General features: G+C 34.7%; 1 protein-coding gene across 1 annotated transcript in view; it reads left to right on the forward strand.

Moving 5' to 3' along the window:
- The window catches only part of EPHA6 (EPH receptor A6), an 883,820-nt gene that overhangs the window by 43,358 nt on the left and 812,513 nt on the right, over window positions 1-27,949 (forward strand). Inside the window, exon 2 of the mRNA XM_066348030.1 lies at window positions 13,032-13,096. Within this exon, the coding sequence (XP_066204127.1) occupies window positions 13,032-13,096 (65 nt within the window). The remainder of the gene's footprint in view (window positions 1-13,031; window positions 13,097-27,949) is intronic.

Raw genomic sequence — 27,949 nt, forward strand, 5'->3', positions numbered from 1 at the left:
TAATGGTTAGGTACTTTGGTTGTAAAGCAAGACAAGCTGGTATTAAATTCAAATAATTGTGCCTCTAATTATAAGCTTTCCTTTCTGGAATATAGTTGTTTCTTTACCTCATCAGACTTTGCTTTCTTAACTGGTAAAGTGGAGGTAGTAATAAGGACTTTAAAAAATAAGTTTGAGCCCTACCTACACAATTTGGTTGGTTAGAGCATCATCCCGATATGCCAAGATTGTGGGTTTGATCCCTGGTCAGGTCACATACAGGAACATCAATGTTTCTGTCTGTCTCTCTCTCCCTTCCTCTCTAAAATCAATCAATCAATAAATAAATTTAAAATAAATAGCAAATTGTATTTAGAACATACTTAGCTAAGTGTTTGATACATAAAAATCATTCAACAAATCTTAGTTAAAACTAGTATATTACAATACAGGATTTGAAAATAAGACGTAAATTTAGCTGAAATTTCAAAGCCAAGAATAATATATAGATGCCAACATTTACTATACCATATCCTCCATAGTCCATAGTAAAAAGTTTTTAAAAACCTATTGTTCATTTCCTCTTTATCATTATGAAGTGTCCATCTTTGTCTCTTTCTACCTTTGTTGTCTTGAAGTCAGTATTGTCAGATATAAGTATGGCTACACTTGCTTTTCTTTAGGTATTATTTGCTTAGAGAATATTTTTCCAAATTTTCATATTGAAACAAGCAAAGTGCCCCCAATAGAAGATTGGATTAAGAAAATGTGCTGTATATACACACACACACACACACACACACACACACACACACAATGGAATACTGCTCAGCTATAAGAACTAATGACATATTGCCATTTATGACAACATAGATGGACCTTGTGAATATTATACTAAGTGAAATAAGTAAATTTAAAAAAAGCTAAGAACTATATGATCTCACACATAGGTGGTACATAAAACTAATACTCATGGATATCTCCCACAAGAACTGGCTCCCCTTTCCCAGGTTACCCAGGGGAGAAGGGAGGCAAGGAGGAGAGTAAAGAGGGACAGATAATACGGTGATGGAAAATGATTTGACTTTGGGTGATGAGTACACAATGTAATCAACAGTTCAAATGTTATGGAAATGTTTACTGGAAACCTATATACTCTTATAGATCACTGTCACCCCATTAAATTTCATTTCAAATAAATAAATCAGACTGATAAGAAAAAACAAAAAAAAACCCTAAACCTACCTTTCCACCATTAGGGATGACCATTTTCAACAAAGATAAGTGATTAAGTTTGGGGAGATTGGAAGGAATTGCATTTTCGGGTGGAGAATGGATGCTTTAGTACAGGAGACAGTAAAGGAACAACTCAAAGGTTAATAAGTTTGTCTTCAGTATTTGGGAAACTTAAGGATGTAGGAGAGTCTGCAACTAGGTGGCCTGAAATAGGAGAGCAGTAGTAGACACAGGTCTACACCAGGAGGGGACTCTATAAAGTGTGTAGGGATCAAATGTGTGTACTTCCATACTTCAACAGTGGGCCACTATGAAAGACACTGTCCTGGAACTCTAGAAAGGGCGCTGCCAAAACCAGATCAAGACTGAAGCAGTCATGAAAAACTGTAATCCTTTCAACCGGGCCACTGTGCTTGATGCTAGTGAGTTAGCAACTAAGACAGAAACAAAAGGGCCAAGCAAATGTTAACACAATGCCTACATTTTAAATTCTTTCCAAAATTATGCAGTATGGTGAGCAAATGTTATTCCCTGTCCTTACTTGATACTACAAAATCACAGTAATTGGAATTTATTTTATTCACATGAAAGAATTCTTCTTGGAAAAATATATGCTACTGTGTAATTAAAGAGAATGTTTGGATAAAACCAATTATCTTTTCAAAAATAAAAATTAGGTCTTTCAAAATGTAGCTTATACCAGATAGGTTATAACTATGGATACTATAATATGCCTTGTAAATAGTGTTTGAAGTGGCAATACATTTTGTTAAGTAGAGACCTTATTTATTCAGTACTATTCAAAGTTAGGAAATTTAAAATGGGTACATAAAATTCTCTATTCTTTAAGTAGAAATAGATCTAGAGGGTTTTTTTTTTAAAGAATGCATACTTCTTTCCAGTAATTTAGTAATGTATGAGAAATCTTCAATCTATAATTTGGTCTCTTGAATGTTTTTACCTGTAAGGAAGGAGAGTCCCTGGGGAGATAAGTCATCAGTATATAAATCATCCTTTTCGTTTATAAATTAGTCTCCTGTAAGCCTGATAAGCAAAAATCAGTCTCATGAAATATGATTACTTTTCCTTGGGAGCATAAAAATTGAACTTCTCCACCATGAAAGCTCAGGATAAAATTTGGGTCCTGATAAATTTCATCAAAATAATTTCTTAATATTTTGTATTTCTTACCATAATTCATGTCTTGGGCAATCAATAAATTAAAACTTATCAGTGTCTTAATGGAAGCTTGCATCTGCTTTCTTATATTTAATTATACTTGGGAAACCTTTGTTGTATAAGATATTTTTCATTTGCCTAAATGATAAAATGTCATCATCATTTCCGTTTCATTTATTTTATTGCACAAGATTCTGATGATAAACACTTTGACAGTAGCACTTAATGAATTGTCTTCCCTAGAGGGTAATGATGATAATGCCTGTTTTTGGTTTGTTTTCTTCATTTTATTCTGCCAACAGTAAAGTTTCCATCTGTCATTCTTTTCTATATACTGAAGCCATGCTGCTCGTGACGTGGGTCACATTTACTGATGTTTCATTTATGAGCCCCTTCTCCTCCTGCCTTCTCTGCAGTACAGAAACACACCACAAAAACTTGGCTGTCTTCAAGTTTATATGCCTCTAAATCTGGCAGAGTATTTGCACTGTCATTACCTCAGTAATTTTCAGTAGGAAGGTGTCCTATATAATTCTCAAGACTGTATTTATCAAATAATTATGCTAAAATCTGTTTAACATGTAAAATAATACAACTGGTTGCCTTCATATTTTATCTGTCTTCACATTTTTCCTTCCCATTTCTCTTATAGAAAATTCTAGTTCCATAGGTAATGGTACTTCTTACCAGAATCGTTACTACAGTTCAATTTAGTGATGCAGAAGACAACACATGTTCTTTAGATAGTCAAGGATGTTGCAATTATGGTAAAAGGGTTAGTAAATTACATGAAAAGTGTCCCGTTTGCATCTCCTCAGAATGTATATTATTGCATAAACAGATTATCAAGTTTCCTGACCTGACAACTATGTTATATAAGCAGCTGATTGTGAAATCTAAGTGTTCATGAACAGTTTAGTTGCTTTACAGGAGAGTCCTTAATATTGGCAGTTTGATTCTACCTTTTTTAGAGCCTAAAGGAGCAAGAATATGGTTAATATTTCTAGAATCAGTTGGAGAGGTGGGGTTGTGGGAATCTAAGAAAATTACAGCCTTGTCCTTCGATCTCTCTTGAATACTCTTTAATTAACAAGAGCAGCTCAAAGGGCAAAGAAGATAAAATCATCATCCATCACATAATAAGCAAACTTTCATTTGTTGCTCTTATTATTAAATACTAACCCATCTACCCCGGGGAGAATGGCTAAAAAGACCAGAGACTGTTGAGAGCCAGGTTGGGTAATTACTAAGACTCAGAACAGTGTTTTTTAACTACTGGCACAGATCGGTGCCAGTCCACCAGAAATTTCACACCAGTCCGCAGAAGAGTTAAGCACCCTGATGTTGGATGAAGACAATGATCATAGAGCAGAAAAACACTGACTTAGAGAACTACTTAGTTTAGGGCAGAACAACTCAAAACAACTGGTAGAATAAGAACTATGACTTGGCCAAATCTACACAAACATATAATGCTAGAACCATGTTTATTTTTATTTTTAAAAAGCAGAAGTTAAGTAGAATAAGATATCATCTAAAACAGGGAACAATTTATTTGGCCATAATAAAAGTTAGAGTTCTATAAATTATCTTTAAGTATATTTTTGTGAAGAATTGCTTGTGTAGTGTGGTTTTAGGTATCTCATGTCACTGCCAGCTGAAGGGCGCTATGATTCAAATTTCACTTACACAGATAAATAAATGCAAGGAGAAATGAGTGCTGATAGGCACATTTGTTAGCTATTTCAGTTAAAATGTTTTCTGGGTTTGATGAATGCTTTCAGTGGGACAGCAGATAAGACAGGATAAGTGAACCTTTCTGCCCTGTTCGAGATGGAGATAGATGCAGAGTTTAGGCTGACAGCAAGGAGCTTGAAGACAGGCTTGCTGAAAGAGTTCAGGCCAGGGTGGAGCAAAAAAGGACCCCAAGGGGGCAGAAAATGTTTGTCTTCCCACAGTCCGTTTTGTGTCTAAAGCAAATATCGACTTTGATTTTATTTTTCCTGAAAACTACTTTGTCCCTTAATCACATTTCAGAAAGATCATTTGTGAATCTTCTTCATTACAAAATAAGTACAATGGCCTTTTAAATTTCATTCAGTGTCTTCCTTTCCACGAATTCACCGCTTTTTTAAAAGTTGGTTAAGAATTTGTTCGTAAGATGTGAGTTTCTTACCATGGTTTCTTTCTATTCACTCCATTCATTTATTCATTTTATATGCACGCGCACGCGCATACACACACACACACACACACACACACACACACACACACATTGTAAGGCGGAAAATTTCTCTTCATTTTATATTTTACCAGAGCTATAAAAAATGACTTAAGTAAAATTTAAACCTTCAGTTTCATAATATTTCCCCCACCCCGCCAAATAAAAAGGGGAAGTGTCCAAAGCCATTGAAGAAAGACAAATGAGAAATACAAGAAAGGAAAGAACCAGAAAGGCAAGAGACGTCTCATGCCGTGTAAGCAATGGAGAGCAAGTCTGGACTGAATGGGTATATGGAATAAATGTTGGGAGTTTCTGTGAGACGTGAGAAATTCACGTTTATTTACCATATTAGAAAAGTAGCAAATCTAAGACTAAACCCAAATAGTCTTCTACCTGTTTAGATGCTGTGTCGTTGAACAAACGGAAATAATACAGGTCCTAAATTAATTACTTAGTTTATTTATAGATCAGAGTGCTGAAGGTGTCAAAATGAAACAATTAGGGATAATTTACTTAATTATCTATAGGTAAATTTTCTTTCATTTTGTTGTGTGTGTGTGTGTGTGTTTTAATTAAGTGAGAGGCAGGGAGGCAGAAACAGACTCCCTCATGCACCTGCCCAGGATCCACCCAAGTTCCCTACTGGGCGATGCTCTGCCCATCTAGGGTTGTTGCTCCATTGCTCAGCAACTGAGCTATTTTAGCACCAGAGATGAGACCATGGAGCTATCCTCAGTATCCTGGGCCAACTTTGCTTAAACCATTCCAGCCATGGTTGCAGGAGGAAAAGAGAGAGAGAGAGAGAGAGAGAGAGAGAGAGAGAGAGAGAGAGATAGGGGCAGTGGAGAAGCAGATGGTTGTTTCTCTTATGAGCCCTGACTGGAAATCAAAGCTGGGACTTCCACATACGTAGCTGATGCTCTACTGCCAAGCCAACCAGCCAGGGCCTCCTTATGTTTTTTTAAAACATGAAGGAAACTGAACAATTTGGTGGGGAAACCAGGACTTGTGAAGTCAATCATTAATAAGTCTTAATGATCTTGCTCAGATCATTATCATTTAGTGACCTTGTAATCCACATCTGGGTCCTCCTTAGGTCCCTGTGGTAAGACCTCCTGTCTAACTGCAGGCTTTAAAAATGATTTTGAGGCTGTAGTAAATAAAGCTTTGTCAAACAGGAGAACCACATAGAAAGAAGTTTGTTGTTGTTGCTCGTATGTCCACTTTGTTTTTCACTGTATTATTTAATAAATTTATTTTTTCTGGTCTTCATCTAGATAAACTTAGAGCAAAATAAAAAGGTGTAGAAGTGAGAATGAACATTACTAGTTTTATCTGAATCAGTATTTGGATGATGTTTTTTAGTGGCAGTTCTTACTTTATGGTACATCTTGCCTTCTAAATAGCAAACCAGATTGATCTTTCTTTTTTTGCCCTTTTTTCTATTTAAGGTGAGAGTGAAGGAAAATAACTTCTGGTTATGATAGCTTTCTTTTCTATCAAAACTAAAAAAGAGTGATATGTGTTCCAGAAGAGACAGAGACAGAGGTTTGAACATGCTTTCTTATTTATTTATTTTTTGAACATGCTTTCTGAAAGGTTTTCTAGTAGAGTTGAAAGTTGAAGAATATAAGTTCAAAAGGTATAGACGATTCAGTTTTCTAATTTTGATAAGTCTACTTAACATCACTATGTCATATTACCTTATCTTTCAAATAAGATTGTCAAACTCTATTGTAGTAGAAATGTTAGTTATGAACAATGCCTACATTAAAAATAACCAACAACAGAAATAAGAAAGCCACAACAAAACAAAATGCTGTAAGTACACATAATGAACAAATATTGATCTGTTTCTAGATAAAAGTAGTTTTGTTATTTTTAAGAAGGCATGAACTTTTTTGGAAACTGTTGCCTTAACAATAATTCCCATACACAGAGGGACATATCACAATAAACATAATAATAATACATTTATTTAGAGCAATATATATTTGATTTTTTAGGAATTAAATATTGATTCTGACTATCTGAGGGTAGATATCCTATTATAGTCTACAGATCTGGGAGTAAAAGCTTTGATTTTTATCAATCAAAAATATGAAGTTAAATCAAAACAAAATTAGTTAATATGGTAACCTCAATGTCAGTTTAAAGCAGGGTCTAAACAGGATGACATTTAAATATATTTTTGTTAAATTTATATATATATATATTTATACATACACACATATCCTACTACTTCTATGTATTTTTGGTTTATCAAATTTATTATGATATGAATAAATATATTTTCACGTATACTCTTTACATCGATAATAGGTGTTAATCTTGCTATATTTAAAACCATGCCATTAAATTAAAAATAAAAAAACTATTTACTTTTTACTGAGGGTAATATCATGTATTAATGATAATGATAATGGTTTTTCCCCTTTGGTTTATAGTGTTTTTGTACTCTGGTGGACTAGATAACTTCTGTTTAAAACCAGCAGGGGGAGCTCTCCCCTTCTGGGTTTCATGTAGTTAGTGTGCTTGAAAAACTTGAATTTGTGGAGGTGTTATAGAGGAAACAAATGATAAAATTTAAACACTTATCACATGTACTGTTATTAAAAATCTAAAAATTTTCAGTTTCATTTTAATATCAATGTATAATTCACTTACCTGGGATGCAAATTAGAAATTTTACTGTTCTTATAAATTTTAAAAAGTATGATTGCAGTTTAATGAGGAAAAGAAAGCAATTATATATATATTTTTCCTTTGTGTTTGTTTTGAAATAAATATACTTTTTACAGTTTACAAATTATAAATTTTGAGAACCAGCTTAAATATGTTTTAGACAAATAACCATATCAACTAATTAGTGAGTTAATCTTACATAAGTCTTATAAGCAGTTCACAAAAAAATAAATTTCTATTGGTAGACTTAAATGCATATTGTGGATTTTTGAGCACCCTACTCCATAAAACCCCTTAAATTAAATGGCATAATTTGTAGATAGTAATGATAAATTTTCTGTAGAAACCATTAATGTGAAAAGTAGGATAAAAACTTATGAAGACTTGGAATTAGGGAAAAAAAATAATGATGCTTCTCTGCATTTACAAAAATAAAAAATGAAAAGAAAGTTTTGTATTCAAATTTTAAAAAGAAAGAGGAAAACAACACTTGTAAAAAAAGATTTAGGTTTTAAATGGTGGGAATCTAAATGCATGACTTAGTGATCTCCAGAAAAATTTTTCAATTTCTTCAGACACGCGGTTCTCTTATCTGTAAATTGGGTACTACAAAAAAACATATAATATAATGTGGATATTACTTAAAGAAAAAATGTAGAAAGTCCTTCCTATATTGGTTATGAATTAGTGTCATTATTTTACAAGCCTGCTAAGGAAATAGTGATATATTTCAAATACTTAATATGCTAGATAAGTAGTAACATTAAACTTTCTAGTCCCCCAAAGTAGATAATAGTATTACATACTTACAAATTTTTTAATAGTATATACAAAAGGTAAAAATAACTTTATTTGATAATGACAAAGCTCAAAGTTTTAAATATTTATTATAATTAGTTTTTTTTCTACTATTTAAGATTACAGTGGTACAAATTTAATTCATTCTGTAACCAAGCTCGTAAGTCAGTCAACTCGTATATCAAACTGCTGATACTGGCCCGTGCGCCAATGCGCCAAGTAGCGGCAGCTGCCTGAATCACAACGTGTATCTCAGAATTTCGTTCAGATCTCGAACAAAAATGTGGACTGAGTCACAGCCGTATCTTAAAAAATTTGTATGTTGGTCTGTTCGTATCTCAAGGTACCACTGTATTATTTTTTAAATTTTTTTCATTGATTTGAAAAAGAGAGGTAAGGAAAGAGAGAGAGAAAAAGAGGGGGTCAGGGAGAGAGTGAGAAGCATCAACTTGTTGTTCTACTTAGTTCCATTTAGTTGTGCACTCATTGGTTGCTTCTCATGTATGCCCCGACCAGGGATGGAACCTGTGACCTGAGCCCACTGGAATAACACTCTGTTCACTGAACCACCTGGCAGGGCCTTCAGATTTTGTTACAGTGAATGAACCCAGATGCCATCAAATATCATTTTTATATATTTGTATGTGTATGTGTAGATATATACGGTCTACCAGAAAGTTGTCCGTTTTTGGAATAAAAAAAAATACAAATTTTTCTTACCATCAATAAACTTTATTAAATAATATAATTGCCATTATTATTAATGACTTCTTGCCAGCATGAGGGCAATTTGTATATCCCATTTTTGAAAAATGTTTTATCTTTTGATGCGAAAAATTGAACCAGTGCTTGTTTGATATCTTCTTCATTTTTGAATTTTTTGCCCTTCAAAAAATTTTGTAAGGACAAAAACAAGTGATAGTCGGAGGGTGCTAACTCCGGGGAATATGGTGGATGTGACAGAATTTCCCAGCCTAGTTCTGCAATTTTTTGACAAGTCCCCAAAGCAGCATGTGGCCTGGCATTATCGTGATGCAGTATGATGTTCTTCCTATTGAACATCGCCAGCCTCTTTTCTTGGACTGCTGTCTTTAAATTATCCAGTTGCTGACAATACTTCTCCGAATTGAGCTTTTTGTTCAGTTTTAAAAGCTCATAATGTATTGGTCCTCCAATGTTCCACCATATACACAACATTCTCTTATTCAGAGTCAAATTTGGTTTAGAGGTGGAAGGGCTAGGTTTTCCGGGTTCACAATATGCCCTTTTCCTTATGATGTTTTTGTACGTAATCCACTTTTCATCCCCAGTTCTCATCCAGTTCAAGAAGGGCTCGATTTTGTTCTGAGCAAGCAGAGATGTGCATATGACGACTTGATCATTCAAATTCTTCTGACTTAATTCATGTGGCACCCATCTTGAATATTTCCACACCAATCCTATCTTCTGAATATGGTCCGAAATGGTTTGCTGAGCTGAATTAAGCCTTTTTGCAATCTCCAGTGTTGTCAGAAAAGGATCTTGCTTCAACATGGTCTTAACAACATTGTCATCGATCAAAGATGGTCGTGCAGAACATGGCTTATCAGAAAGGTTGAAATCACCTGTTTCAAATTTTTCGAACCATCTTCTGCATGTCCTATCAGAAACTGTACCTTCACCAAACACTTTCAATAAATTTCTACATGCTTCTCTAGCTTTTTTTCCTTATTGAAATTCGTAAAAATTACAGTGGCATAAATGAACTTTATCAGTAGCCATGGGTACACTATGGCTTCACACATGAGACTAACGTGAATCAACTTTGTTTTAGTTAATTTGCTACGTCAGTATGTATACATTAAGTGATAAAAATAGAGAGGCACACATGCACCAAATAAACATGTGCTTACGTGTCGAAACTTGTTGTGATAGAAATGGACAGAACTTTCTGGTAGACCTGATATATATTTATATATCATCCTTACTGTGTTTTCTGTCTTGTTACTACCAGGCTTGTTAGAATTATATGTTGAAAAGCTGTAGCTCCTTATGTCTGCTATTATCTTTTTGTGATGTAGGTTAGCAGCTATTGGAAACTATTAGCTAAATATATTCATTAGGAGTAAAAAATGGTGTAGATTAATTTGGTTATTACATCTTCATTTATTAACAGAAATATATTTCAGTAACAGAAATGTCCTTTCATTAACTATTTCCTTAATAAGAAGTAGTAGTTCATATAGAAAAAGGAAAATCAATGTTTTATTCTTTTTAGAATATTTACCAGCTTTTTTTGTTTTTCTGTTATTTTTACAGAGTCAGAGAGAAGGATAGATAGAGATAGACAGACGGGAACGGAGAGAGATGAGAAGCATCAATCATCAGTTTTCGTTGAGACACCTTAGTTGTTCATTGATTGCTTTCGCATATGTGCCTTGACCGCGGGCCTTCAGCAGACTGAGTAACCCCTTGCTCGAGCCAGAGACCTTGGGTCCAAGCTGGTGAGCTTTTTGCTGAAACCAGATGAGCCCATGCTCAAGCTGGCAACCTCGGAGTCTCAAACCTGGGTTTTCCGCATCTCCAGTCCGATGCTCTATCCACTTTGCCACCACCTGGTCAGGCTATTTACCATTTTTTTCAATAAAGAGCTTCCTAGTATGCTGCAAGAGTTACCAGTCAGTATATTTTATTATTATGAACACTGTGATTTAAGCATATTTAAAATATTTTAGCCCTCTACAGTTATTAACCTTGCATACAATCAAATTATTTTTGGCCATTTGAAGCATATGCAAGTTGGTTGCTGAGTACTTCTTACATGATTTTAATGGACATTAATATCTTCCCTGTTTTCTGGTATAAGAACTATGAAACACCACCAATGAAGTAATCTTATGAAATATAAAAATAAGTGGAACTTAAATCAGGTCAAGTCACTAAATAAATCTATTGATTTAAAGAAAATACAGAGAATGGGGAAGCGCTTTTCAATGGTATGATTAGGAAAATCTAGACAGTGTGACAAAATAATCTTGCTTTATTTAGTAAATTTGATTTCAAGTAGTGAAAAAGATAACTGGCTAGTCATTAGGGAAACACATATTCAAACAATGAGATCCAATTTCATGCCTGTTAAAAATGCCTTGGGCAATACCAAGTTCTGGTGAGGGTGTAGAGCAGGTGTCCCCAAACTACGGCCCCGCGGGCTGCATGCGGCCCCCTGAGGCCATTTATCCGGTCCCCGCCCCACTTCCGGAAGGGGCACCTCTTTCATTGGTGGTCAGTGAGAGGAGCACTGTATGTGGCGGCCCTCCAACGGTCTGAGGGACAGTGGACTGGCTTCCTGCGTAAAAAGTTTAGGGACCCCTGGTATAGAGCAATAGGAAAATCATATATTCTACAAATGGAAATGCAAAACTTCACAGCCATTTTGAAATATGACACTTTTAAAAGAAAGCATTCCTTGTACAACACAGTAATTTCTATTTACCATAGAGAAATGAAAGCATAGGTTCCCACTCCTATCCTCACTCTAGAGACTAAGAACTGACTTAGTTATAGAAGCTATTCTAAAAGAGAAATAAATATTTGTTTCTTATCACATCTAATGAAGACGCCCCCTCAACCTAGCCCAGCTCAAATGGCTTCTCCTTTATGAAATCCTCCCAGACCTGCCCTGCCAGCCTGAGCCTAACTTAATTGCTAGGCTAATATACAGTCTTTTATTTTTGAATTTAAAAAAATATGTTCTAGCCTGACCAGGCGATGGTGCAGTGGATAGAGCATTGGACTGGGATGCGGAAGACCCAGGTTCAAGACCCCCAATGTTGCCAGCTTGAGCGCAGGCTCATCTGGTTTGAGCAAAAGCTCACCAGCTTGGACCCAAGGTCGCTGGCTCGAGCAAGGGGTTACTCGGTCTGCTGAAGGCCCACAGTCAAGGCACATATGAGAAAGCAATCAATGAACAACTAAGGTGTCGCAATGAACTGATGATTGATGCTTCTCATCTCTCTCCGTTCCTGTTCCTGTCTGTCTGTCCCTATCTATCCCTCTCTCTGACTCTCTCTCTGTCTCTGTAAAAAAAAAAAAAAGAATATGTTCTAATTATTTGTTTGCATTTCGGTCTTTTCCACCAGATTATGAGTAACTTTTGGTCAAGAAAATGATGTGTGGTTTTTATTTTTATTTTTATTTTTGTCCCCCTCAGTAGTAAGTATACTACCTGGCCCGTACAATAACAATGTAATCTATGCTTCAAGATTCCAAATCTATTGCTAATGAGTTGTTTTCCTATTTTTCCAATAATATATAAGGGAATTTAATAACACAGAAAGAAAATAGAGAAGCCTGCTTTAAATACAGTATTTTTTTTCCTTTAATGTCGTATAAAAAGACCATACATGAAAGAGGGGAAGGGTGGGAAGGCAACTGTGGTTATTTTATCAATTTTAGAAGACACCTATTTAAAAATGACTTTATTATTCAGTTATGTTTTATGTAGCATTGTTAAACCCAAATAACGTATTTTAAAATTAACTTATTACCATCTCATGCATTTTATTACTTATTCTTATATATTAATAGTGTATACAAATAATTTCAAGTAAGTAATGCAACTTATTAAGCTGATGCAATGAATAACGGTAAGAGTGGCCGATGTTAATGATTTAATAACTGATAGAGTTCATATCAGTTGAGATCATGGCTCTGTACCGTGGTTCCGCAATGGATAAAAGCATCAACCTGGAGTGCTGAGGTCTCTGGTTTGAAACCCAGGGCTTGCCCAGGCAGGGCACATACAAGAAGCGACTGCTATGAGTTGATACTTCCTTCTCCTCCCTGACCCCTTTTCTCTCTCTCACCTCTCTCTAAATTCAATAATTAAAATCTTTTTTAAAAAATGAAAAAAAGATATTTATGCAAAGTTTTTTTATTTATTTAATTCCAGTTGTGTTGCTTGATACAACAGCCGCGCTGGGAGAGCTAGGATGGAAAACGTACCCATTAAACGGGGTAAGTTTGAATATCTTTTTAAAACTGTCATCCTCGTTAGGTGTTTAGGATCTGTTATAATATAAAGGAATAGTGAGTGTTGAGCTCTATGCAGCATGTATTTTAGCATATAACTTAAATCGCATAGAGAAGCTTAATTACAGTTACAAGTAGTAATCAGGGGGAATAATATGTAAAACATTTTTGCTTTCTTCTAAATTTGTAACTGTTTTTTTAATATAGTGTGTATACAGAGAAATATTAGAACATCTTATATGAATATTTTCTTTAGAAATAAATTTCTATGTGTATATTTAAGACATTTTTCTGTATAGATATGTTATTAAATTTGGTAACCTCAGTGGGTATTTGTGCATAAACAAAGTTTAGATTATTGTAACTGGATTTTACAGAATTCAACAATTGGTTTTTTATTAGAAACTATGAGTCTACTAAACTATGAGTCATACTTGGCCAATATTATATAAGGGAATTTAATAACAGAAAGAGAGTAGAGAAGCCTGCTTTAATACAGTTTTTCTTTCTTTAATGTGGTGTAAAAAGACCATATATGAAAGAGGAGTGAAGTGGGGAAGCAAACATGGTTATTTTATCAATTTTGGAAGACAGCTATTTAAAAAATGTCTTTTTTGAAGTTGGCAAAAAGAAATATTATGATTACTTTTTTTAAATCTGGGAATGGTTGCTTTTGAAAAGCTTATAGAGATATATAATTTACAAATTACAGTTTTTCAGGTACTGACATTATTTTAGTTATGATTATACTTGACTTTTTATGTTTTAATATATTTGCATTATTTTCACATTGCAATATGTTTCTACATTTTTATTTCAAACTAATTTAAAAGTGCGGTTTGTGAAGCTTTTAACTTTAGTTTTTATCTATTTAAACGACATCTTTATAATAAAGGCAGTCAACTGGTTTCAGATACAATTGGGTTAACTTTTCTTCCTTTTTATAAAAATTATATTTTCCTCATTTTCATATTTCTGATAATTTTGCATTGCTTCTTTCATTACATCTACAAATTTAAATCTGAAAGGAGAAGTTGACCCAAACCGGATTTTTATAGAATCATAAAAATACTGCTGTTTTGAATTAGGATTTTATATTGTTATTCATCAGTTATTCACTAAATGTGTGTATTTTCATCTAAAAATTTCCTAGAAGAGTTAAATTTTCCTGTTGTTTAACAGGCTGATTTTTTAACTGTTTGTTTTATAGACTGATTTTGATTTTTTTTTTTTTTGGAAATTTTCTTTTTTTCTAAGAGTTTTTTATCAAGTCATTTATGAGAAATATACCTTTTAAATTAAGATTATGCTTTAACTTTCATCATCTTCTCTCTATTAAAATGAACAAACATCAGTATTTGTTGCATGTATCAAGTATGTCACATTTATCACACTTTCAAAAACATAAATGAAACTTTTTTCCCCAGAAGCCTTCTAAAGATAATGCATATTTCCATTTAAGTGCATGTACACAGTAACTTATACGAACTAATAAATTATTCATTTATAAGCCAAACTTTTTTATTTTCTGAAAGAAAAAGACAAGAAAAAAAAAGAGATCCTGATATCACTGTCCTTATAGAGTCATAGTCAAAGAATCACGTGAGGAACAAAAGGCTTTAGTGATTGTGTTTGGCTTGATCAGGCTGCGTTTCTGAGCAAACTGGTACCCAGGACATACAAGGATTTACAACAGGGGTCCCCAAACTACGGCCCGCGGGCCACATGCGGCCCCCTGAGGCCATTTATCCGGCCCCCGCCGCACTTCTGGAAGGGTACCTCTTTCATTGGTGGTCAGTGAGAGGAGCATAGTTCCCATTGAAATATTGGTCAGTTTGTTGATTTAAATTTACTTGTTCTTTATTTTAAATATTGTATTTGTTCCCATTTTGTTTTTTTACTTTAAAATAAGATATGTGCAGTGTGCATAGGAATTTGTTCATAGTTTTTTTTATAGTCCGGCCCTCCAACAGTCTGAGGGACAGTGAACTGGCCCCCTGTGTAAAAAGTTTGGGGACCCCTGATTTACAGAGTTACAAATAAACTTACTGCTCTCATTCTTGTGATGATTTTATGAGGGGTATTAAGAGATAGGGAATTTTTTTTTTACTACTTCTAGTTTATTACTTACAGAGAGAGAGGGCAGAATTGTCCGAAAGTGAGTCTTACTTCATAGTTTTTCATTTGCCAGACACTGCACTAAGAATTTTACATTCCATTTTCACAATGGCCCTATGGTGAGTGATGGCCTCTAATTCAAAATAAACTCTTTCTGACTCTGAAGCTTGTATCTTTATCAGGGCCTGCTAACAGAGAGGAACATTGGAAAGTTCATGAAAGGCCAGTTACTTTTATGTGATATTTGCACAATTTATTTAGATTTCTTTTATTGCCTTGATAAGTAAACTGCTGGACTGAAATGTGCATTTTGAACACTAGCCACAGATTAGCAAGAGGAAAGAGAGAAAAAAGATGGGGAGGAGAATCCAGTAGAAAATAAATATGATAGAATAAAGAGGCAAATGAGAAGCTGGTTAAAATTTATTGAGCCTTTACCATATGTTAGGCTTTGTTCAAAGCATGTTAGTAATATTTGTCGTATAAATCAAGTATAATTTTGTGGAAATTAGACTCAGATACATTAAATAACTCACAAGATTACTGTGCTAGGAAGTAGTATAACAAAAATTTTAAGCCAAACATATCTTAAATCTTGATGCTTATGGGTGGTCATTTCACAGCTAGGTGCTTTTTATTTATTCTAAGACTTTACCATATAATGATAAAGCCCAGCGACCAATATGTAGATTACAGAGGGAAAAGCAACACATAGATTTAGATATTAAAAAGTTAGTTGAATGCTCAATTACATTGAAATATCACTGTTGGGATAAGGTATACACTATATTACTTTTAGATTATCCCAAAAATAAAAAAATGCATCAACGCCATGTGTCAGCAGTAGGAACGCTTGAAAATATGAACACAGGAACATATTTTAAAATAAATAACATTAGTAAGTTTTAAAGAACATATACCACTTTTTTTTTTCTTTTAACTAAGAGGATCGGATATTGACATTAAGTTTTACTTAATGCTATTTATAGATTATAAAACCCTAATACTGTAGTTATTTGAGTCAGAGGCTAGGTAACATAGAGAACGGATGAATAGTCTTGAACAAATGACTTTCTCAGCCTGCAAAACAGGAAAATAAGACATATTTACTTTCTGAAATGCTTACACATAAACTCCATATGTCCCAACTCTTAAAATACACTTTTTAAAATCAGTGTCCACAATTAAATTTAATAAACATCTATTTTATGCACTTTATGCCAAGTCCCCTTTTAGAGTGCCTAAAGCAGAGAATATTTAAATGTATGCATTAAGTTAAAGGAATATTGAGACTAATTTGTGTGGCCGGATTAGAGAGATGTGTGGGGAATAGGACTGATTGTAGGCTGTCATATTGTGGAAGACTTGAATTTAAACGTCTTAAGTGATCTATACAGTGTATATTTCAATGTCAATAAGTAAAAGTAAAAAAATTTCTGAATTCACTTAATCAAACAAACATTATTCAAGTATTTTTTTGTTGTTCTTTAAGGCAATAATATAGACCTTGGAAATGAAAGGTGCCTTGGAAACCTCCAAGGGGAAGATGTTAAAAATGTAGACGATATGAAATTAAAGTCATGTGTCAATAAACAATGGGAGCATTTCATCCTTGTGTGAACATCAAAAAGCACATTTACACAAACATAGATGTTATAGCCTACTGCACCCCTAAGCTATATGCTATAGGCTATTATTCCTAGGCTACACACCTACACAGCGTGTTACTGTACTGAACGCTGTGGCATTTGAAACACAATGGTATCTGTATATCTAAATATTTTTAACATAGAAAAGATGCGGTAAAAATATGGTATAAAAGATTTTTTAAAAAATGGTATATCTCAATAAGGCATTTACCGTGAATAGAGTTTCCAGGACTGGAAGCTGGTCTGGATGGGTCAGTTATGAGAGTTGAATGTAGGATTGATGCTGGACATGGTCTTTCCCCCTCCCCAGTTCCTTGTTCCATGGATCCTGACCATGAGCTATGGAGGAGAGGGTAATAAAACTGTAGCTGAGGTTTTACTAAGGACAAGGGAACGGAGTCACCAGATATTATCAAGGAGAAACAGCACAGAATGGCAGGTATGCTTGCCCCTTACTACCTGCTTGCCTGCCCATAGGCAAGGAGTTTTTCTTGAACAGTTATGAACAGCTTAGCTATAAAAACCATAGCCTTCCTCAGTGGGGTTCAGAGCTTTCACTGACCTGCTGCTATTGGTCCTGCCCCTTTATGTAAGTAATAAAGGTTGTGTCCACTCCATCTAGTCCTCCTTGTGGTTTCTCTGGGATCTCGCAACAACACCAAATCAATTTTCTCGGTCTCCACCTCCTATGTTCCACTGAGGGACTGTGAAAGCCTACATTACTATAGACTTTATAAATTCTCTCTGACAAGCCCTGTCCCTGATTTCTTCCAAAAGGGTCAGAAATAGGACATCAAAGCTGTCAGTAATGCTCCATTAACAAGGATCTGAACTACATTGATTGGAAATATTGAGGAAAAACTGGGTGAGTAAGGCATAGATCACCATAATAATAACTGTCATGAGGGAGTGAAAGTTGGTTAGGAGGAATAAGAAATCAAGATGGAGAGATACCGGAACACGGGATTTTTTCACGAGGAGTGTGGTTTTGACGATTGCAATAGTTAGATTAGGAAACTATTTAGTAGTCATAAAAAAAAAGAGGTTTACATAAAAACATTGAAAAAAAGAATTTCACACAGAAAAGTTATAGAACTGGCAATATTTTAACATTATAAATTTGGTTTTGGTTCTACTGACCCTATCTGGCACAAAAGACTCTCTCTGGCATTGTATTGATAGAAGAACTAAAACTTCTATGCTTTACATCATTACAACCTGAAAATATTGTTAAAGTATAGGGCCAGGATAGCTCTATACTACCACAAAAGAGCTCTTACTAAAGTGGCAGTGGCATTTAATACTCCTCAAGGTATGAGATCTTAGGTCCTCAATGAAGAAATTACAGAAATTACAGCAGTGTACTCTGAAGACTATTAAGTGAGACCTGGTAGGGCTGCAATACCCTCTGAGTATGTAGCACTGTGGAGACAGGCTCCTCTTTGCAAAAATAGGTCAGTGGCTGATTGATTGTGATGTAATCTGTGCACTCAAAATTGAGCTCCTGTGAGTGAGAGGAATCTATTGTCAAGCCCCACAGATGTTGCTTCTGGAAGAGGAAAGAAAAATTTCCTCCTGAACCACATATCCTTTCATTTCTTACAGAAAATTCTGCTCCATTATAATCTAATGTCAAGAATTATATGTCTACATAATTCAAAACTCTTAAGAACTTTATAAGTGTCCCTTCCATCCTATATTTGTCAACATACTACATTAAGAATAAAAGTATGATGACCTAGCAAAGGAGCTAAGAGTTCCATAATAATCAATGAAAGAATGCTGCATGAATAAAAAATTTTGCATAGCACTATAGAAGTTATAAGTGCATACCGAAGAAGTGTTTTCACAAATATAAATACAAGCATGTGCTCTGTTTTATTTTTATTTGCTACAAATAACTAATAACTGGTAAATACTAAATCTTATTCTGCAAAAAACTGAAGGGTCTATTTTAATTTTGAAAATCTCCTGGGAAGGAGACAGCTATATTGTAAAATGTTATGCCAGTATAATGCTAATGTAAAAAAAAAAAAAAGAAAGAAAGATACTACTCATGAAGTGACTTTGTAGAACAGAAGAAATTAAATATAAATATATATCTATATTTATATACATACATATACATACATGTATCTCCTGAGTTTATCTCTTGAGTTTATTTTTGTAGTCTGAAAATATATTGAAAAAATTATATAATTTCTTGAAATATTAACTTTCATGTTTACTCCTTTCCTTTTGATATTTTTATTTATTTTTAGCCAATATGTAACATTATAGATGAAAGAGGAAAATAGAGTTACAAGAAGATTGCCTGTAGTTAAATGTTATATTAAAAACTCTTCATACCCATTAAAGATCAGGGCACATTTATTGACACAGAGCAAGAGCAGGAGGTATGTCATATTAGGGCATCTTGGCTCAATATTAACTCTGACTAATAGAAAGTAATTGCTAGTAACCAGAAAAATAAAAACGCTTTGCAATATAAAAAATTTTCATGATTAAAAACATACTGTTTTCTTTGAGCTTTAGTAATTATATTTAATACTTCTAAAAATATAACAACAGTGTGGATTTTTAAGTTTGATACTGTAATTGAAAGGATAAATGACCTGTTTGAGTGGCTATATACTGATTATTAAAGGTACTTATAAAGTACCTGAATAAAATCTGAGAGTTAAAACATAGCATTTCATAATAATTTCATAAGATATTATTTTATTTATACCTCAAATTAAATATACTAGATGTTGATGGAAAGACCATACTTTTAAGCTCTCCATCAACATACCTGAAATATTTTCACCATTTATTTTTATTCATAACAATATTTTTTAGCAAGAAATGAAGGATTTGCTTGTCTCAGATATATTTTTTTCACTCTCCCCTTTCAGCATCTAAAAAGGTAGTTAAGTTGATATTTTTTTTCTTTTCTGGGGAGGTAGTTAAGTTTTAAAAGCTCATTTTTAATGTATACATGGTAAATCAGACCTTTGCTAAAAAGTCATAGTAGACAGATATAGGCAGTATTGAAAATCAAACTTTCTTGCCAACAGCGAAGTACAGTTTGGTAAATTAATGTTAGTAGAAAAAAAAGTATTATTGGGTACTAACGAATTTTTAAAAATCACAACAGTTATAGTTTGGAAAACTTTGTGTTTCCAAGGTGCCAGATGCTGGTTTTAAATAGTATAATAAATGTATAATTTTGCATGCTGTTACTTAGATGATCATTACAGTTTAAATAATGTAAAATCATACAACATGTGCGATTTTTATTTGTTAAACATAGAGAGTTGGAATTAGGATATTTACATTGAGATATTTAGGAAAATAAGGATACAAGACATTTATGTCTAAATAAAAGCTGTAAGTGTACTTTGAGTACCTAATTACTCATTATTTAATTAAATATTAAAATTTTAAGGGTTATACTAATTACTAAGTTAGTAATTTTTGTAATAAAAAATGAATATATTTTATAATAAAAGGGGTCTGTATTGTAGATAAACTGAGTAGAAATATACTTTATTCCATAAATCAGAGACCATCATTTTCTAATATCTTCTTTCCAAAGTTGAAAAATCAAAATAGAATTTGTTTATGATAGACAATGGAATATGTCTAATAATTAATTTCTATTATTGTATTATAATTTATATGTTTTATATTGCAATCATGCAGAAACCTTTCATTAACCTGGCCTTTTATGTATTTTGATTTTTTTTTTTTACTCAAACTGACCTCACTTAGCACCCTAACTCCCCTTCCTCCCCCTCCTTTGCTTAATCATTAAGCCCTCAGGACAATGAGGTTCTGGTCAGCATCCAATAGTCTTAGATACAAGGTCCAGGGTCTATTGACTATCGAGACAGAGCTTTCAATTAAACTAAACATAATAGCTTGGCCTCAGTTGTGGTTTAGCTCCAGACCCAGGAAAGCAGAAAGATCCCACAGAACAAATCCTTCTGAAATTGAACAGAACAACTTATGGCTAGCACCAGGGCCAAATGCAATGATCAATTACCCCCTACCCTAGCACCAACCAATCAGAAGAGAGCACAATCCTAACTCTATTAGTCACCATGATTAATGCTTTTTCCCCTATACGACCCCTCCCTGGAAGCCATCATGGAGCCAGGTCTTTGAGCATTAACTACCTGTGACTCTGGGCATGGTGCCATCTCCTTAATAAATCCTTACTTTTTTGGCTGCAAACTCCTGTTCGTGTTTTATTGGACTTTGATGCAAACAGACCCTTTCAGTCTGGTAACAATACAGTCAGTCTAATTTACCCTAGGTGCAGACTCTAGTATTGCATTTAAGTAATTTAATAATAAATTGTAATTATTCAGAACTTCATGTATGTGTTTGAATTCTGAAAATATAAACTTTTGTAATAATTTCTATTAAAATGGATTTTTTAAGTGAAAAAAGGGGAGATAGACTCCTGCATATGCCCAGACCGGGACCCACCCAGCAACCCCCACCTGGGGCTGATACTCAAATCAGCCAAGCTATCCTCAGCACCCAGGACCTGTGCACCCAGGACCTAACCAATCAAGTCACTGGCTGTGAGAGGGGTAGAGGGAGAGAAGGAGGATAAGGGAGGGGAAGAGAAGCAGATGGTCACTTCTCCTGTGTGCCTTGACCAGGAATCAAACCCAAGACATCCATACGCCACGCTGACGCTCTATCCACTGAGCAAGCCCATTAGGACCTAAAAGACTGTTACGAGTATTTTCAAAACTGATATCTAAATATTTTTTCTTCAGAGAAACTTTATAACTTATGCGGTAGTTTTCTAAATATTCATCATATTAATTTCAAACATATTGTTTCAAATTCCAAAGAAACAACTTTTCAGTTTTGGAAATTTCTATTGTCATATTCTGAAATAAGATTCTTTCCTTAGTCATGTCCTCATTAATGGGTCTGTAAAGGCATTCTTCATTTCTGTTATGTTGTTATTGATCCTAGCGTTTCTTTTTGATCTTTCATAGGATTTCTGTCTTTCTGCTTACATTGTCCATCTGTTCTTGCATGTTGTCTACTTTATACATTAAAGCCATTAACATGTTAATTATAGTTTTGTTTTGTTTGACATTTTTTTTTATATTCCTATTCTGATAATTCCAACATCCCTGACATATCTGATTCTGGTTCTAATGCTTCTTCAGTCTTTCAAACAGTATTTCAGTGTTTTTGTTTTGTGGGGTGTTTTTTGGCAAGGGCTTTTAGTATATCCCTGGTAATTTTTCATAGTAAGTGAGATGCTTTTTCGGTAAGAGGAACTGCGATAAATAGGCCTTCAGTAATGTAGCGTGGTAAGGTTAGAGGGGAGGGCGTGTGTTCTGATGTTCTATGATTAAGTCTCTGTTTTTCGGTGAGCCAGTGCCCCGGGACTAGTGCTTCTCAGTTTTCTGTGACAGGGTTAGCTAGAAAGAGCTGAAGTTGGGTGTTTCCCTCCCTTAACATGGAAGGCTAGAGCTGGCTGGAACTGGGTATTTTCTTTCCCTCAAGTCCATTAAGTCCTGATAAAACCCCAGCAAGCTTAGGCTCTGATAAAATAGTTTCTCCTGAAGGCAGGCCTTTTAAAGAACAAAATGCTCTAGCACATTCCAAAGTGGTTTTGTTTTGTTTTTTACATTTTTAACTGTTTTAGACATTTAAGTACTATTTCATTAGTAAGCACTGTTGTTTATTTAGTCAGTGGCTTAAAAATATTTGGTGCGGTGTTTAGATTGTTTTGATATTTTTTCTCCTAGAAAATAAATACTTTTTTATTCTGTTTTTTCTGGATTTATTTCTTTGTGCCTCATTTTTTTTTTTTTTGTACTTTTCTGAAGCTGGAAACGGGGAGAGACAATCAGACAGACTCCCGCATGTGCCCGGCCGGGATCCACCCCGCATGCTCACCAGGGGGCGACGCTCTGCCCACCAGGGGGCGATGCTCTGCCCCTCCGGGGCGTCGCTCTGTTACGACCAGAGCCACTCTAGCGCCTGAGGCAGAGGCCAAGGAGCCATCCCTATGCCCAGGCCATCTTTGCTCCAATGGAGCCTCGGCTGTGGGAGGGGAAGAGAGAGGCAGAGAGGAAGGAGAGGGGTAGGGGTTGAGAAGCAGATAGGCGCTTCTCCTGTGTGCCCTGGCCGGGAATCGAAACCGGGACTTCTGCACGCCAGGCCGACGCTCTACCACTGAGTCAACCGGCCAGGGCCTTTTGTGCCTCATTTTTAATAACTATGTCTTAATACATATCTTTTATTGACTTTAAGCTATTTAAGTATAAAATATAGAGTAGTTCAGTCCAAAAAACACCCTTGTAGAAATAAGTGTACTAGAAATGTTGCCATGCTGACACCATCTTCTAAATAAAGTGATTAAGAAGCTTCGTTGAGGGATATCTGTTGTGGTGAGTGCCACAGTGCCCCACCTCCTCAACGGTATATCATCGGGACCAAGTGGAAACCTGGTCAGAAAACATCCAGTTCATTACCTTAGCAGCTACCTGTCAGCTCTCAGGTACGATTCCCATAATCGGCTAATCCAGTCAGAGTCCTCTTCAGGAATTCAGAAGTCCTCAATTAAGAGCCTAGGGAAAGCAGCTATCAGAAACCTTTGCCATAAAGATACAGTGCACTGAAAGATACAGGGAAAAGGTAAGAGCAGAGAGGCTGTTCAAAACCAACGTCATGTGCAAGTAAAAGGTATAAGAGGGCAAACAAACAAAACAGCCGGTTAAAGGGCAACCAGTGAGGAGTAGGAAGGAAACCCAGCACATGCAGAGAAAAGGCTAGGAGAAAAGGAAAGATTGAGGTAGTCGTCTTCTAGAACTTACCAGGCTGCTGCTGAATCTCCAGACCCAGATCTTTGGTATTTTTAAAATGAATTCAATTTACTTGAGCTGCCAAATTATAAAGGCAGATTGTAAACATCGTTGTTATCATCATCGTCATCATCGTCATCATCATAACAATGATGCAGATTGGAAACTGATGATGATAATGATGATGATGATGATGATGGCAGATTGTAAACTTCCCAATAATGAATGTTATGATGATAATAAAAAAAAAAAAACAAAAAAAAAAAAAACAGAAAACATTGAAACACTGGGATGATGATGGTAGATTATAAACCTCCCAATAATGAATTTCATGATGATGATAGAAAAAAATAACAGAAGGCCGTGAAACACCGGTACTGCTTTGAGGCATACCAGAAGATTTGAAAAATCTCGGAGGGTAGAATTTTCTTAAGGACAACATAGGAACACGAATCATCCGGATGTATAGGCCTGCTTTTATCAGCTCACACATTGGTGACTGACATTGCCTGCGTGCAGGCAAGGTGGGAAAACAGGTGAATGAATATGCATAGTTTATTAGTGTCCATAAACTTTTAAATATTTACTAATTTATTACCTGAGCAACTATGACTTGTCGCAGTTCTCTACACTATCTCAGAATATTCCTTGCTGTATAGAATCCTCTGCTAAATAAATAAATTGCAACCTTATTTTTCACCAATTGAAAGAACATGTATTGTATGATAATGAAGTTGATTCTCTGGTAAGGAAAATAAAAAAGCAGGTAACAATGATTTACGAAATCAGAGGTGAAAAATTTATTGACATCTGTGAATACATAATTAATTTCATATTCTCTGAGCAGCTGAAAAATGTGTATGTAATTTATTTTTACACTATCTCTGCTGTTTTTTAAAGAATAGTCTTGAGGGTGTCATCTCACAAGTGCATATTTTTTAAAGGTTGTTTTTTTTAAGCCAGTTACCCTTGATTTACATAGTGTAGTTTTTTTTTATTTTCTTTTTATGTTTTACATTGTTATTTATAAAGGTTTAACTTCTAGCCTCCTACTTCCAGGAGAAGCTTCCAGTTGTTCTTTTAAAACTGAGCTCTCATATTATGTAATCTAAACTAAGGTTTTCTTTTTGTCAGAAAATTCTCATTGTTTTAACAAGTCATTCAAAAGATTTATAATGAAAGAGTCTACGTTGAAACTCAAAGCAAGCACTTAACAAATGCTAAACTATCCTGTGAAACTCTAATGGATTATTAGTAAAATACTTAACTAGATGAAACATCGTAGGCCAAATATTTTTATAAATTTAATTGTTTATATTTTCATTGTCTGACTAGCTCTTGTGTCACATGACGAATCACCAATTCCTATTGATTCTACCTCCTAAAGCTTTTTTAAATCAGTCTCTGTCACCAATGCATCGGTTCCTCAATTTACCATGACTGTGCTTTAAATTATCCACAGATATTTAATAAACAGTTGGTTGAATAGCTAAATAGATATACAGGTAGAAATTATTTTAGATATTGGTTATAGGCTGGTATCTTTCGGCAGAATCAGCTGTAAAAAAAACCAACTAATCGATTTTGAAAATGGAACTGTGCTTGTTTTTTTTCTTAAACTTTTTTTATTGATTTGGGGGGTGGGGAGAAAGAGAAAGAGAGAATTATCAACTTCTTGTTCCACTTAGTTCTATTTAGTTTGCATTCATTGGTGACTTCTCATATGTGACCTGACCAGAAATTGAGTCATGACCTCTGTGAGCCTTGATGACGCTATATCCACTTAGCCACCTGGTCAGGGCTGAACTGTGTTCTTATTTAACATTGATCTTGAGTACAGGTAGAAAAGTTTATCCATTTATTCTCATTACGATACTTAAGACAGCCCAATTCATTCTCTATGATCAATTTTATCTCCAAAATTTAAGTTGAAAGGTGGTTGAGAAAGAAGATATTTACCTATGAAATAAAAAAGGCTGTAAAAGAGTTTATAAACTATTTAAGCAACACTAATCAAGACATAATACTCTTTCAAAGAATTAATGACTGGTTTAGAACAGTTGATGATCTGAATCACATCTGGGATATATTAACCCCAGGTGGTTATTAATCCTGCGCCTTGTTATTAAGATGAAAATAAAAACTATAACATATAGATTTTTAGAGGTTGGTAGATGGGCTGCAAATTTAAGATTTATACTAACCAGTCAAGCTTTCAAAAAGCATAGGTCAACATTAAATGTTAAATAGGTTTTTGTAATCTGTATTCCATGCAATTAGCATTTGGAACTAATGTACCATAGTAAGCAAAATAGGTTCTTAAAATGTTTTAACTGCTTTATTTTATCGAACAAACCTCTTGTGCTCATAAATGTACTGCTTAACTTAGTCTTCATCTCCCCTATAATTAGTTGCAATGTATAGCAAAACATTTCTATGAAATTTTAAGTCTTTCAAATAAATGCATGAAACTAGGACTTTAGAAAATACATACACATATGCAACCATATGTATTTTATCCTTTGAGTGTTCATGCATTCTGCATACCACATCTGGAGAGGTAAAACTTAATCTGTATTGTTGATTTAGATAGCTCCATTTAATAATGTTATTTATTTAATCAATTTATGTGCTTACCTTAAATACAGTGCTTTCTGAGGCACATTAGGGGGGCTTACTTTATGGTTTCTTTGGAGGATTGCTCTAAAAAATAATCATGTTGTAAATCTTACAATTAAAGAAATAGATATAGTAAATATCTTAGTTATTTTTATTCTTTCTTTTTATAAATACTATATTAATTGTTTGGATGATCATAAGCCTGGTTTTCCCATAACAGTCCTGTTTTATTTCTGTTGCCCAAAATAACTATTAATTGTGCCCCTTCCATTTTTAAGAGTGATCTTGTTTGTATGATGAATTGTACAGTCACTCTGATATTTCAGGTAATACTTAGCTGTATTACAAATAACCCCGAATGTCTAAGAATTCAAACACAAAAGAATATTATTCTCACTCTAGTAGTAGTCTAAAGTGAGTATTCCTAGCATTTAAGAGTTCATCCTCCTCCTCTCCACGGAGACAATAATTCTTTTTAAAAGTTCAGATGTGGGACACAGCCTGACCAGGTGGTGGTACAGTGGAAAGTGCATCGACTTCGGATGCTGAGGACCCAGGTTTGAAACCTTGAGGTCACCAGGTTAAGCATGGGCTCATCTAACTTGAGCAAAGGGTCACCAGCTTGAGCGCATGGTTGCAGACTTGAGCGTGGGATCATAGACGTGACCCTATGGTGGCTGGCTTGAAACCCAAGGTCGCTGGCTTGAGCAAGGTGTTATCGGCTCAGCTGGAGCTTCCCAGTCAAGGTATTTATGAGAAGCAATCAGTGAACAACTAAAGTGCTGCAATTATGAGTTGATGCCTCTCATCTCTTCCTTTCATTCCTGTCTGTCATCTCTCTCTCTCTCTTTCTTTTTCTCTTTTGCAAATAAAAAAGTGAGACACAGTACATCTCCATATATTTCATTGTTTAAAACTCAGTTACATTACTACACTTACCTAAAAGGGAGGCAGAAAATGTAAGTGAGCCTGGTAAGAAAAGGATGTGGATTTTACCCGAATGGACTAAACTACTCATTGTCACTCCATATTCATTCTCCTAATTCTCATTAATGGAACCTTGATTTTGAGGCAGCAATGTGTCCAACTTAAAATCCTGACAGTTTCTAGTGTATTTTTCAGGTAGTTGTGAAAAAACACTATGTTCTCACCAACAAAATATAAATGGAGGTGTTTTGTGAAATATCCAGAAATGCTGTTTAAAATGACCTCTTTCAATTAGAGGTCAAACTTTTTTGTCTGATACATTACTCTTTTGCTATCTGGAATGCAGAGGTGTTGTCTAGAACTTTAACAGCCATCTTGAACCCTAAGTGAATTTTAGGATGAGGCACAAGCTAGGAAGATATAGTTGCCTACTGCATGATCATTAAAATTATATTTATGCTGGCCCTGGCTGCTTTCTTAGTGGATAGAATGTTGACCTAGCATGTGGATATATCCTGGGTTTGATTCTGGTCAGGGAATACAAGAAAAGTGACTATCTGCTTCTCCTCCCCCCTTCCCCCTTTTCTCCCTCTTCTCTTGCAGTCAGTGGCTTAATGGATTTGAGTGTCACCTTGAGCCCTGAGGATAGCTTCATTGGTCCAAGTATCAGCCTCGGGTGCTGAAACTAGCTTGGT

This window comes from Saccopteryx leptura, chromosome 8 (assembly GCF_036850995.1).
Source record: "Saccopteryx leptura isolate mSacLep1 chromosome 8, mSacLep1_pri_phased_curated, whole genome shotgun sequence".
Lineage (NCBI taxonomy): Eukaryota > Metazoa > Chordata > Mammalia > Chiroptera > Emballonuridae > Saccopteryx > Saccopteryx leptura.